Source organism: Lactuca saligna, chromosome 6 (assembly GCF_052625555.1).
Source record: "Lactuca saligna cultivar CGN05327 chromosome 6, ASM5262555v1, whole genome shotgun sequence".
Lineage (NCBI taxonomy): Eukaryota > Viridiplantae > Streptophyta > Magnoliopsida > Asterales > Asteraceae > Lactuca > Lactuca saligna.
In genome coordinates this window covers 126,852,910-126,867,439 of record NC_136422.1, presented here as the reverse complement: position 1 = coordinate 126,867,439, position 14,530 = coordinate 126,852,910, and the positions used below count along the sequence as shown (strand labels likewise).

At 30.7% G+C, this 14,530-nt stretch overlaps 1 protein-coding gene, 2 long non-coding RNA genes and 1 pseudogene across 4 annotated transcripts; all 4 read left to right on the top strand.

Annotated features, from left to right (window-relative positions):
* Positions 1-228: 228 nt before the first annotated feature.
* LOC145000229 (uncharacterized) lies at positions 229-2,064 on the top strand. Of its 2 annotated transcripts, none has more exons than XR_013661161.1 (7): positions 229-842; positions 919-973; positions 1,061-1,302; positions 1,422-1,493; positions 1,691-1,771; positions 1,871-1,956; positions 2,030-2,064. It is a non-coding gene; the product is annotated as an uncharacterized LOC145000229 (long non-coding RNA). The 2 variants fall into 2 exon arrangements; XR_013661160.1 differs by having other exon boundaries at positions 1,601-1,771.
* A 328-nt stretch (positions 2,065-2,392) lies between these two features.
* Positions 2,393-2,887, top strand: LOC145000230 (uncharacterized). The gene is made up of 3 exons (XR_013661162.1): positions 2,393-2,452; positions 2,523-2,635; positions 2,706-2,887. It is a non-coding gene; the product is annotated as an uncharacterized LOC145000230 (long non-coding RNA).
* A 3,930-nt stretch (positions 2,888-6,817) lies between these two features.
* LOC145000227 (CBL-interacting serine/threonine-protein kinase 25 pseudogene) lies at positions 6,818-8,585 on the top strand (annotated as a pseudogene).
* A 3,020-nt stretch (positions 8,586-11,605) lies between these two features.
* On the top strand, positions 11,606-13,144 carry LOC145002876 (uncharacterized). The gene has a single exon (XM_078962061.1). The coding sequence runs from the start codon at positions 11,606-11,608 to the stop codon at positions 13,142-13,144; it is 1,539 nt and encodes a 512-aa protein (XP_078818187.1).
* The last annotated feature ends 1,386 nt before the right edge of the window (positions 13,145-14,530 follow it).

Here is a 14,530-nt window from a genome sequence, read left to right as displayed (position 1 = left end):
AACAAAAGTTGAACAAAGGCTTGACTCAATCGAAAATGATGTTAGTACGTAGTTTCACTTTCTCTTGCCTGAAACATAGATACTAGCAATAAAGTTGAAACAATGTTTAGAATATATAAAATATAATAATTAGATTGTGTTATACACTTTTTTGTAGATGAATCTCATCTTCTAACCTGACATGTTCCTTCATCTCTTGAATGTTTGTCTCTAATTCAACAGGTTCTGTAGCTCTTTAGCTTTGACTATCTTTGACTGGTGTTTCTAAGCTTCACTCCACTTGTTTCTCAAGTGTTTCTTCTGATTTTTTCTTTTCGACATCAAGCTTTAAAGGTACATCTTCATTAGATAGAGACATATAACAATAACAAAATACATCTCTAAATCACCAAATATAGAAACATCATACTTTTGTAATTAAAAGTTTCCAACTTATAGGAATGTATTAGCTCCACTATCTCTTGAGGTATGATATCCAATTGGCTATCACTTTCACCAGCTAAACATAAGATCAATGATAAATGGACATCCTGATGAGAGCCACAAAAGTGAACTATGATAATGAGATATTGTTTATTTAACAATAACAATAGCTTTAAGTTGCATTTCTTTCAAACTTTTGGGATCATGGGCTAGATATGCTTTATGTGGTAGCTATATGAGCGGTTTGCAGAACTAAGTGCCAAGGTTAATCAGGTAATTTTGTCTTACTGAAATATCATAAATTTAAGATTTTGTAAGAAGTAGTTAGTTTTTCAGCATCTTACTTGTTTTCGGGACATTTGTTCTCAGTTTATTTGAGGAGAACTAATGCATTGTTATCAAATCACTTACCACCAAAGGTATGAAACTGTACATTCCCTTTATTCATACCTCATTCACTTTATTCATTCAAAAACTAATGTGTACAATTTACAGATAGTTGAGGTTTCCAACGTTTTCTTGTAATCATTTCCAAGAATTCCCATGCTAAGTATGAATTTCCATTTCGTTTTTGTAATGCTCTATAGGTGTATGACAAAATGCCTAACAGAAACTGCTCAATTTGTCAATGATGCAGCTCTGGTGGCAGAGTTCTTTCTGTAGACTACACAGACTAGGTTGGGGAGCTTGCCAAAAAACATAACCTAAAGCTTCATATAGACGGACCTCGTATCTTTAATGCATCTGTTGTGAGTTAAAGAAACCCTTTTTCAAATTTCAACCTTCTTCCTCATCTTCCATCCATTCATTTTCAAGATTTTTTTTCAGGCTCTTGGTGTCCCTGTTCGTAGGCTTGTACAAGTTGTTGATTCTGTTTCAGTATGACCTCACTTCCAATTTCCAAAACCTTTTTCTTATGAATTATGATCGTTATAAAATGGAAACAAGAATCATGTTATAGTTTTTAAAAATTGAATTCATAATATATTGTGTTTCAGGTATGCTTGTCGAAAGGGCTTGGTGCACCAGTTGGAAGTGTTATTGTTGGGACAAAGAGCTTCATTGACACGGTATATAATATATATAGTATATCTTGTTATAGTTCTTGAAAGTTGACCATTTTTTGGTTAACAGTTTCTTCTATTGAGTTAAAAGCTTCAATCTTTTTAACATATAGGCAAGGATTTTGCGAAAAACTTTAGGTGGGGGAATGAGATAGGTGGGAATGAGGGAATCCTATGTGTTGGTGCTCTTGTAGCTTTAAAAGAAAACGTTGGAAAGCTTAGAAATGATCACAAGAATGGAAAGACTTTAGCTTGGAAATGATCACTTTATTCGTTCAAAAAATGTAAGTTTCTGTTTGGAAATTATTACTATATGCTCTTATATAACTGATATGTGTATTGATAGTGATCTTAAATTGAAATTTGAACACACATGATTGTAGGTGAAACAAGCAATTGTTGAAGATGTGAAACAAATAAAATTCTAGCTTATATAGCTGCCTTGAAGAAGCTCTGCAATCATCCAAAGGTAAAACATTTTTGGAAGAATCACAACATTATTAGGACACAATTTTTTTCAATGCATTTCTTTGATATTGTAGCTGATTTATGATACAATGAAAATGTTCTACGGAAGGTAAAACTAAATCATGTCTTATTATGTTGTGTTATTTTGTACATTGTTCTTGATATTTATTTATTAAATTGTTAGATCTGGATCTTGGACTGGTGGTGATGGATCTTGGACTGGTGGATGATGACCTAGTTGAAGTGTCAGGAAAGATGCAAGTCTTGGCCTGTTTGTTGGCCCATCTTTGTAAGAGAACAAATAATCGAATTGTATTGGTTTCAAATTATACTCAGGTATAAATTACAAGTTCTTTAATGTAATTAGGATTTTAATAAAAGTGATTAAATCTTTAAGTAGCTGTAATTCTTAAAACACTGGACAAAAGTTGCAAGATGGCTCCACATCAATCAACATAATACAAAATTTGGTCAACTGCTTCAATGATCCATCAAAGGTATTTAATTTTTAATCATTTAATAAGTACATACTCATTTAATAAAAAAATACACATCATTATGTTGCAGGATGAGTTTGCATTTCTTTTTAGCAGCAAAGCTGGTGGTTGTGACCTCAACTTGATAGGTTGAAATAGACTTGTTCTGTTTGAGCTGATTTGAATCCTGCAAATGACAAACAGGTACTTAGACACTCACCTTTGTTTTTCTAGGGACAAAGTCGTCTTTTTTATACCTTTCTTTGCCATGTAGGCTGCTGCAAGAGTCTAGAGGGATGGGCAGAAGAAGAGAGTATACATCTATAGGTTTTTGATATTAAACATTGATATTTGATGTTTTGTTAAAATTTGGTACTTGATTTTGCTATTTTAATATTACTGTTTGTTTTGGATTATATAATTATTTGATGTTTTTGGTATTTTATTATTGTTTAGTTTGGGATTGTATAATTATTTGATGTTTTTAGTATTTTTTTATTTTAGATTTGTAATAAAAAAACTAATATTATATATTTGTGAGGGATCAGCTACGGAAACAAAAAAAAATTACATCTAAATTTTGCTAGGGATCATCGATGGAATATAAAAAGATAGATATAGAGGTTTGCAAGGGATTAGCGACAGAAAATAAAAGGACGGATATAGAGCTTTGCAAGGGATTAGCGACAGAATATTTATTTAGTTTTGTCGTTGATGTCCTAAAATAACGGTATTAAGAGAGCAACTTGCGATGGAAATTCCGTTGGTAAAGTCGTCGCAAAGAAAATTAAGTCCGTCACTAAATCTCTCGCTAAGCCATTAGCCACCTTTGATTTGGCTATGGAGTAAGCCTGTCACGATTCCGTCGCAAAAGACCTCTAGTGACGGAATAGCGACGGATTCATCCGTCGCTAAAACCCATGTTTCTAGTAGTAGTGATAAATGCAAATGACTTATTAAATTAAGTAAATGGTTACTAAAATATATAATATAAAAAACCGAATTTGATATACCAGCCTAATATACTAACAGTTTCCAAAACACTAGAAGATCAGTCCACTAAATCAATCCAATGATATTGTCTAATCCATTAAACTCACCCTATTGTAACAAACCCTATGTAGAATACCTATATCGTATGTGGGTTTTAGAAGTTATTACTAAGTAAAATAATAATTTCAATATCTATTCATTCATCTTTTTATATGTTATGTTCCATATGGAAATAAGTTTTCTCAAAATTATTTATCTTCAAAATAATGTCTAATAAGATAATGTATTAAAGATAAGATAATATACAATATATTACCAACACCCAATCACCAACCATAACTTTTTTTTATAAAAGGAACGTAATATTCCATGTATTCGGACTCAGATTTATTAAAAAAGTAATATGACATCCTTTTCTTTTAAGATGTCTCAATAATTCATAAGTTACGTTATTTGTTCAGCTTTGACTTTTTCTTTCCCTAATTTATAATCATTATAAAGATAACATACAAACAATTATTTAAGACTACAGTAAACAAACAAATACACAGGCCATGCCTTTTGCAAAAGTGATAAAAACTCTTCCATGATGCATGATCGCTTCTTTCAGTTTTTTATAACGTGTTATAGTTTTTCTTTTTTATGAAAATATAAGTTAAATAACTTTAACGTAAGTGTAATTAATTTGTTATAGTCAAGCTAGGTCAAATGAAAAACTTAAAAATGTTAGATAACTTTTTTTCTTTAACAAATAACATACACATAGCATACTGGATCCTTTTGCTCGAAAAAAATGATTTTTTTTACATGCACATTATGCACAATCATCTGCATATAGGAAAAAAAGATTAATCAAATTTTATAAGTGAATCAGTTTGACGCATGCTATGGGGATGGTGTTTTTTTAAACCACATAGAACCTGTTTTGTCAAATTCTTGTCGTTTTAAGGGAACAGGTGGTATTAAAGTTTAACAACAAATAATCATATTCTTTATTTATTTTAACATTATGTTGATGATATTTTTGAATATCTATGCAAAAGTAATCAAACATCTTACTTTTATCATTATCAAAATAATAAAAAAAAAACGCTTAGGTGTATAAATTAACTTGTTAAATTTGATAATTTGGAGTTTATTCTTATTATTCAATTTCTCTTAATGTTTTTATCGTATCCTAAAACAAATAAAATCTATGTTTCATCCTAATGGCGGAACTATAAATTTTTATAAGGGGTAGCACAAAAAAAAAAAATCCCATAAAATATAGTAATATAATTTATTTTTTTAATTATGGTTCACTAGATGTTACAAACTAACGTAAAAGTCTTACATTTAAAGTTGACCTCTCTATTTACCTAATTTTTGAAAACACTCTATCACTCGTTCGATCTTAACATTAATAAGTAGTTCTTTTACTACAAATTAAAACATCATTCAAAACTTCATCACCCATTTTATTACTGCAAGTCGGTATACCAGATCGTCATTGCGTAAATACATTTTTCAATGGTTGCGGTTGCAACGGACAACACCAAATTCAATTTTAAAGATTTAGAAATCATCACCTATTTACAATGGAACCCCTTAAACACAATTAAAGATTTAAACCTAATTTCACCAACAACATAAAAAACCAACATAATTTTAAGTTTTCAAATTTAATAACTAAACTAAAATAAAATAATAAAACATCAAAAGTCAAAATAAATAAACAAGATTTGTATTAGCCTCACTAGTAGAAAAAAATGAAGTCAAATAGCAAATTGCGAATGGAAAATCCAAATTTCTCACTCCATCTTTATTTATTATTTAGTGGGCCATTGTTCTATTTAATGGGCTACTAAATGATTGGCTTTTTAATTTAACCTCCATAGAAGCACACTTGATTTCACCAGTGCACACCTTCTAATATATCTCAAAAAAATTGTCAGTACATATAGGGAGTAATTGAGGGGTACCAACATACTAGTTCCGCCATTGTTTCATCCATCGATTAAAACGTCCTCATTGTGGTATTATCATATTTAGTTTCTATTGAAACTTTAGAAAACGAAAACTAGAACGTTATGCATACGTGTAAATTATATTCACCTCCAGTTTATATTAACCAAACTTATGTTTAATCGATTGTAAACTTGGATTTGTAAGCATTAAAGTGAATGAACTCTGTGATTTTTGGATATCTGATTCAATATCCAAATTCGTATCCAAATTTCGGATATCCGGTTTTGACCATCCCTATCAGCAGTTTTGCTTTGGTGACGAATTTGTTTTGTCGAGTTTGGAAAGCTATCGTTGTTCATCATTTAGAAATAGAGGTTCACATTGCATTTGGAGTTAAGGTTTTCTAGGTACTTGAAATGGATAATGTCACACAATCAATCAAGGAAAACCAATAAAAACAACACAAATAATTAACATGATTCGATCTATGTGACCTACGTCTATGAGCAGAAACTGAATAACTCTTCTATTATTCGAATGTTTTCAAATTGATATATTAAATCCCTAGCTAAAAATACTTATAACCATAAAAATTAAGAACTATATGGCCGAACCCATGTACAACAAGTAAACAACCTCAAGATACTCCAAACACTTATCCCTTCCACATAGTCATTCTAGATTGGGAAAATGATTTACAAGCACAACGAAGTTTCCAAACTGTTTAAAAAACCTCAATTATGTTTTGTCTGTAAAAAAAATCAAACGAACTTTACATTTTGTCTAAAAAACCCAATTAAGTTACACTTTCCTGAAAGTCAAATACGAGAAATAGATGACATGACTTATTACCATATCGGGAAAACGACTTGTTAGACCAACAAAGTTTCCAAAACGTTTACAAAACTCCGATTATGTTTTGACTGTTTAAAAAAAAAACCCCCCAATGAATTTAAACAAAACAAAATTGGGATTTTTTGAACGGTTTGAAACTTTGTTGGACTTTTTATACAAAAAATTAAGTTCGTTGGGTTTTTTTTGTAGAGACAAAACATGATTGAGATTTTTTGAATGATTTGGAAACTTTATTGGGCTTTTAAATCATCTTCCCTTCTAGATTTTTGCCTCACCAAATTCCTAGTCACACCTCTAAGGTACTCTAACATAGAATTTTTAGTGTAGCATCTAAAACTAAGTATTGATAGGTACATGAAATAGATATTTGTTGAGTAACATTTGTATAGGGTTATTTTGGTTCTTCACGTTACATGTTTCTTTCAAGAGTGCGAGTGATGTTTTTTACCACCAATGTCGATACTAGATTGTATTATGTGTCTCGTATGAGTTGCATATTCAAGACTCATGGGGTCCACCATAACTTAGTCAAAGTAAAATGTAACCGATAAATAAATAAATTCCTTATAAAAGTCTACACTCTCAACTATAGTTTAGATAAGATTGGTTTTACACGTTGTATTGTTGTAATACGAAGAGAAAGTCTCCAAAGAATCCGAATAACGTGAACCCAAATAATTTCAACTTCTTACTCTGTCTTGCCGCCCATTTCACCATTTCAACCCATAAATCATAATCCTTCCCAATAAAATACTCCAAAACTTCCTCCTCCATCATGAATCCAACAACTCTATGATCTATCAATCACTCGATTTCAATCCAATCCATTCATTCAATTCATGGGACTCTAATAATGGAGGAAGAAAAGCATATGCTATTGGGTGGGAAGTACGAGAAGGGGAAGCTCATCGGAACAGGCACCTTCGCCAAGGTTTACCATGGCCGGGAGGTCTCCACCGGTGAAAGTGTCGCCATTAAAGTCATCAACAAGGATCAAGTTCGAGACCAGGGCATGGTTGAGCAGATCCAAACGGAGATCTCCGCCACTCGCCTTGTTCGACATCCTAACATCGTTGAACTTCGTGAAGTTTTCGCTACTAAATCTAAGATCTATTATGTTATGGAGTATGTCTCCGGTGGTGAACTCTTCGCGAAAGTCTCCGGTGGCGGACGGCTCAAGGAGGATGTCGCTCGTAAGTATTTTCAACAGCTGATTAGCGCCGTTGATTTTTGCCATAGCCGTGGTGTCTCCCACCGTGATATCAAACCGGAGAATCTACTTCTCAACGGAAATGACGATTTGAAAATCACGGATTTCGGATTCTCTGCTTTGCCGGAGCAGAAACGTTACGATGGACTTCTACATACACAGTGTGGGACTCCTGCTTACGTCGCACCGGAGGTGTTAAGGAAGAAGGGGTATGATGGTGCGAAGGCTGATATATGGTCATGCGGCGTCGTTTTGTATGTGTTGTTAGCTGGATTCCTCCCGTTTCACGATGAGAATCTAATGAATCTGTATCGGAAAATCTTCAAGGCGGAGTATGAGTTTCCGCCGTGGTTCTCCCCGGAAACTCGGAAACTGATCTCGAAACTTCTGATGGCGGATCCAGAGCGGCGGATCTCGATTGAAGGAATAAATCGTGTGCCGTGGTACCGGCGGGGTATTTCCCGGAACAGCTCGTTTCGATCAAAGAGAGAAAGAGTTTCATCTCCAGATCCGACACCTGGATTGAAAAAATCAATATCATCGCCTTCGTTTTTCAACGCTTTTGAGCTGATTTCATCTATGTCGTCTGGATTTGACTTATCTACTTTGTTCGAGAGCAAGGAGAAGAAGAAGGTGGCGTCAATGTTCACGTCGAAATTTTCAGCGGCGGCGATCGTGGAGAGGATAGAAGCGGCGGCGCGAGGGCTGAGGTTTATCGTTGAGACGGAGGATGATTTCAAGGTGAGGATAGATGGAACGGAGGAGGGACGGAAAGGACCGTTGGCAGTGACGGCGGAGGTGTTCGAGATGGCGGCGGAGATGACGGTGGTTGAGTTTACGAAGGATTCCGGCGATACTCTGGAGTACGAGAGGTTCTGTGAGGAAGGCATTAGACCGGCGTTGAAGGATATCGTGTGGACGTGGCAAGGCGACGTCGGAAGTTCTAACGGCGCCGGTGAAGTTACAGTTAACTCCGGTTAATTATTTTGTAAAACGTTTTGTTTGATTTTTGCTAATTGCTGATTTACCATGCTCACATCACAAAAAAATAAGAAATATTTGTATGTTTGAAACTTATTTTAGTAATAGAACTGTATTTTGGTATAAATATGTGAAAATAAAGATATTGAAATAAAAACCTTTAATTAATATGTGAAAATAAAGATATTGATATAAATTAGACGTGTTATATAATTTTAACAACTAAAAAGCTATTTAAAATAAGGATTATTGCAATTTTCTTTTGTGTTGTACTACGTTTCTTTTTGCAATCATAGTCAAATACCCACTTATATAAAAAAAACCAATAATGTCAGTTTTCTGGTTTCATTCTAGTTGTCACTTGACGTGGCAGGGGCATGTGGTTGATGACAATGATCTTTTGCAATCATGCGCAAATGTACAAAAACTTTTGTAATTTATCCTTTCCTAAATTGATAGGGTTCTCCTATATACACGAATAAATTCGTGTACTGCATAAAAGTCATCATAAAAGCATAAGTTATCTGTCTAATCCATTACATTTGTCCAATATTTTCATTTAATACCCCTATAACTTATAAAAATAATATATATTACCCCTTTAAGTTTCAAATTTTTTTACTTTAAATTTTTTTTTTGATTTTTTTAATAATATATTCAAAACATAAGTTTTAACCAAATTTTCTCACACACATATATTTAAAACATATGTTTGTAATGAGTTTACGGTCGTAAACACCTTACAGCTATAAACTCTTTTCGGTCGTAGTTCCCTATATATAGAGGGTTAATCAGGCGTGTTTAGTTGTTGATGCCTAATTGTTCTCGTTTCTGTGATTGTGTTTACTATTGATCACTACTAAGATTCATTTTGAGGACCTTACAAGTTGTGATTATCTTATATACCTATTCAATATAATTAGGTTATTTTATAAATTTTGGGCATTGATTATAATTTTCAGATTAACCATTCAAAATAATATTTGTTATGAGTGGTGTTGTTTGCGTGACGAATAGTGTTAGTTAGTGGGGTTTTTTTTAATTTCTTTACTTATTTTCTTTATTTATATTAATATTATTTGATGATTTTAATTTAAAAATATTAGATAGTTTAAATTTGTTCTTAAATGTTCTCGCAATAAGAAATGTTCTCGATTCAACACTCTTATATATATATATATATATATATATATATATATATATATATATATATATATATATGTGTGTGTGTGTGTGTGGAAAACTTCAATAGAGGACCATTATAATCAAGAAGCCAATGAATTAATCCAAAATGTCGAAACTTAAAAGCGATCAACAACACAATGAAGGGTTGTAAACTTTTATAATGGACACACATGCACGGAATTATAATAAAACTCATTTTTTTTTTAGTTTAATTATTTTAGGCTATATTTTTATCGAAAAAAAAACGAATATAACATTGTTAGTGATTTTTTATCATCTTTCCATAGAGATCCACATTTATATATAAAATATGACTTTTTTTTTAAAATTTACTTCATTTTCTTTAATGTTGTTGAAAAGTTAAAGTCCATTTTTTTTGTAGAATATATATATATATATATATATATATATATATATATATATATATATATATATATATATATATATATTTATATTTTTTGATACTTTTCGTGTTTAATATAATAGGTGTTTAATATATATTCTTATCAAACGTGTACCTAATGTTATATCCAATTGATTTTTTTTTATCAAAATAAAGATAAAAAACGGCTAAAAATATATATTTTGATTTAGATTAGATGTTACTATATATTAAAAAGGATCATAGAAAACTAAACACGAAATATAAAAAAAAAATAACAAGAATGTAAAACAATAAGGGTTAAAGTAAACACTTCTACATATATAAAGGTTATAATTAAAAAAAATAATAATAAAATTAATATACAAGAATGTAAAACAATATGGGTGCCACTTTTTCGTGTATTTGTTGCATTGAATTGCGTGCCGAATTATTTTATCGATAAATATGTGTGCCGATTAATATGTGTGCCGAATTATTTTATCGATAAAATATAATATTACAATTTTATACCTTCGGTTTACATTGTAGTTTTAGAAAAGACCCTAGATTTTATCAATTTAAATCTTAAACCCTTAAAACTTTATTAATTTTGAAAACTAACAAGTAGAAACATATTAATTATTCATAAAAGTTGTTTAATTAAAATGATCTCATGAATACATTTATAAAAAAAGTAATAATGAATATTATTAAATATTAATAGAAAAAAATTAATTTGTTAAATAAGAAATATAAACTATGAAACATTAACAAAAATAGAAGGGATAAAAATGAAAATTTGGTTACAATTTCTTTCTATATATAGAGGATTCGTATTTCTTATATGGTACACTGAAAGCGACTTGCTGAAAGTAACTTTCCTTAAAAGCAAATATATGATATTTGTTAAAAATATAGATTTTATTAAATGACAAGTTGGAAAGAATGGATGGGTGACACATATTATGAGGTATTTGTACTTAACCTTTCTTATTATTATTATTATTATTATTATTATTATTATTATTATTATTATTATTATTGTTATTATTATTATTATTATTATTATTATTATTATTATTATTATTATTATTATATATTGTTTTCTCTTTGTTATGTTTAGAGAGATGATATTCATCCAATGGAGACAAATGAAATAGATGAAAATAATAGCTTCAATGAAAGTAACTATTTTTTCGACGACACATCACCATTCGAAACGGATATTCATCCAATTGACACAAATGAAACATATGAAAATGAAAGTTTGAACGAAAGTCGTTATTTCTTTGATGACACGTCACCCTTCAAAACAAATAAGGTATAAATTCATTAGTATGTTGTTACTGTAATGTAAGCATCAAGTGGATTTGTCTGCTACTGATAATAATATAATTGTCAGGTGTTCAATTCTCGTCAAGAATTGATGGATTGGGTGCAAAATATGGCAAATACTTTAGGTTATGTCATCGTCATAAAAAATTCTAAACGTAACTTTAATGTTGTATTTCAATGTGACCGTGGAGGTACATACAAAAGTACACAAATCTCCAAAAAAAAAACAGGGACAAAAAAAATTAATTGTCCATTTAGCCTACAGGGTAAATATTCGTCAGTAGATAATTCTTGGAAGATAAAAATGATATGTGAATTTCTTAACTTTGTCAATCACACAACTAATAGAGCTGAAAGTCAACATGCCAAGTTAAAAAGATATGTCGAAACATCAAGATCAGATATCGCCAAATCATTGAAGCGTATTGCTGATGTTGTTGAGTCACAATACACAGGTATAAAAGCGAGTCTTGCGCATAACAAAATTTTCATTGTACATCGGTACTACGAAATACCACATCTAAAACCATTGTGTCGTTTCGTTTCAATTTATGCACTTGATATCATTTTCAAAGAATATGAGCGGTCCAAAGAATTTGGATTTGTTTATGAAAATTGTGGATGTCAAGTACGTACAAGTTATGGGCTGCCATGTGCGCATGAACAAGCTATATTTGTTAAAAAAGGTCATTGTGTACCGCTTCATTCAGTAGATAAGTTTTGGAAGAAACTTGATTTATTAGAATGCAAATCGTTAGAAGATGATAAATTGGGTTGTGCAGTTGAGGTAAATATGTTTAATGCTCATTACGAAAAACAATCAAGACCTGTTAAGTTAAGTTTAGCAAGGAAGTTACTAAACTTAATCACGCCGTCAACAACTTCAGTTTCTGAACCTGCTACTCACAAAAATACTCGTGGGCGCCCCTCCTTAAAGAAGAAACTTTTCAAGAAAACCCATATCGATTTAAACCACGACCCACCAACTCAACATCCACCACCTCAAGATCAACCGACTCAAGCGCCACCAACTCAATATCCGTCTCGACGTAGCATTTCTACTTATACGCCTGATTATATGCGGTCTAATTTGTTTGATCTAAACCAGGAGCCGGATAGGCACAGTACGTACTCGTTCCGAGAACCTCCAATGTTCAACTCAACTTTTAATCAGGAACAATCGATGCATAGCTCGTACTTCAACCAAGAACAAGTAATGTATAATTCAGATCCACTTATGAATGAAATTCCGTATGAATTTCATCCATATGTCACAAACATACAAAACGTGAGGGGAGATGGAAATTGTGGATTTCGTGCAATAGCTGCGTGTCTCGGTTATAGTGAAGATAATTGGCGTCAAATCCGCTTAGATTTACAGAATGAGTTGTTAGCACACCCAGCTGAGTACGCACAGATTTTTGATTACGATTTAAACACCATACACCACTCATTGAATTTCAATGGATCACATTTCGCACCAACAGATCGTTGGTTGATTATGCCGGTCACTAGCTTTCTCATTGCTAACAAGTATAATGTAATAGTTATTTTTCTAAGCAAAGATAGTCCGTCAACATGTTTTCCACTATGGCTTGGTCCCCAAGACATCTCAACTCATAGAGTTGTTGTTATTGCTCTTGTTAGAGGTGATCATTATGTGAAGGTTGATTTACATGGAGGATATCCAATGCCTACTATTTTACCACTTTGGCGTCACAACAGATCATCACGGTCTGCTGGATGGGAAACTGTTTATGCTGCTCGCCTGAATTCCTACATTTCTCCATTTGCAACACACAATAATTGTAACAATTCTACAGTTATAATATCCGATAATTAATAAAATCAAATTTATGTTTTGTTGTTTATAATTATTAAGATCTCTATAAATTAAAAAAAATTGTTTTTTTTTTTTGTTTTTTTTTTTTTTTTTATAAATTTAGCAAACTTATATATGTGCGATTCTGATGTTTCTAAAAAAAAGATTAAATATTTTGAAGTACAATGTACCATTTACAATTTCTATTTGAACCAAAATAATATAGTTTAAAGGGGTTTTATACCTAAGCTTGCGTGAGGTTGTTATATATATTCACTTTGCCCATAAAATTTCAATTATCGTATTAATATGCGTGCCGATAAAATGTATTAATATGTGTGTCAATCATTTTATCGATAAAATGTAATGTATATATATATATATATATATATATATATATATATATATATATATATATATATATATATATATATATATATATATATATATATATATATATATATATAAGTATAAAGTTTAATCTAAAAATCAGTATAAGTACATGGGTATTTACTATAAATTTGAAAAATAACATATTTATGAATGCTCTTATATATATATATATATATATATATATATATATATATATATATATATATATATATATATATATATATATATATATATATATATATATATATATATATATATATATATGAAAGTCTTAGAAAATAAAAGGTTTGATTTAAAAATCAATATAAATATAAGTATGTTTAAGGTAAAATGAAAAATAACATTAATAACTTTGAATAAATATTTTTTATTAAAAAATCATTTTAATATGTTAAAATTGATAAGTGAAGATTTAAAACTTCATTCGTGCATATAATTAGAAAGATGTTTTTATGCCATTTCTTAAAAGGTAAATTTTGAAAGATAAATAAAAGTATAGGGACAAAATTGGAATATATTAAGTAAAAGGTTTAAAATAAAATTTTAAAAAACAAAAGGTAAATTTTGAAAGATAAATAGAAGCATGAGGACAACATTTGAAAATTAAAATACTATTATATACATGAGATTTGATTGATGGAAGTATATTTTGCAATAATTATTCGTGCATATAGATATTTATTCGTGGGTTTAGAATTACCCAAATTGATATAATATGGGTGGTGTCACATATTCTTTGCTAAATTGACATATCTTGTGATGTGTTTTGTGCGTTAAGGTTGCTGCAGGAGAAAGAACTCATAGGATCCCACCTTTTGTTTTTCTAGCCGTTAGATATTTATAAATATACATTTTCCAAACTTTAAATACCAATCATATTTTTTTTTTCACCGTACAAAAATACTCATTATGGATATGAGACGGTTTGGTTCGATTATTGGTGAAAACCGAACCATACCCATTACAATTGGTTAATGTATTTCGATAACCATTGGGTAGTGGTTAATATTGGTT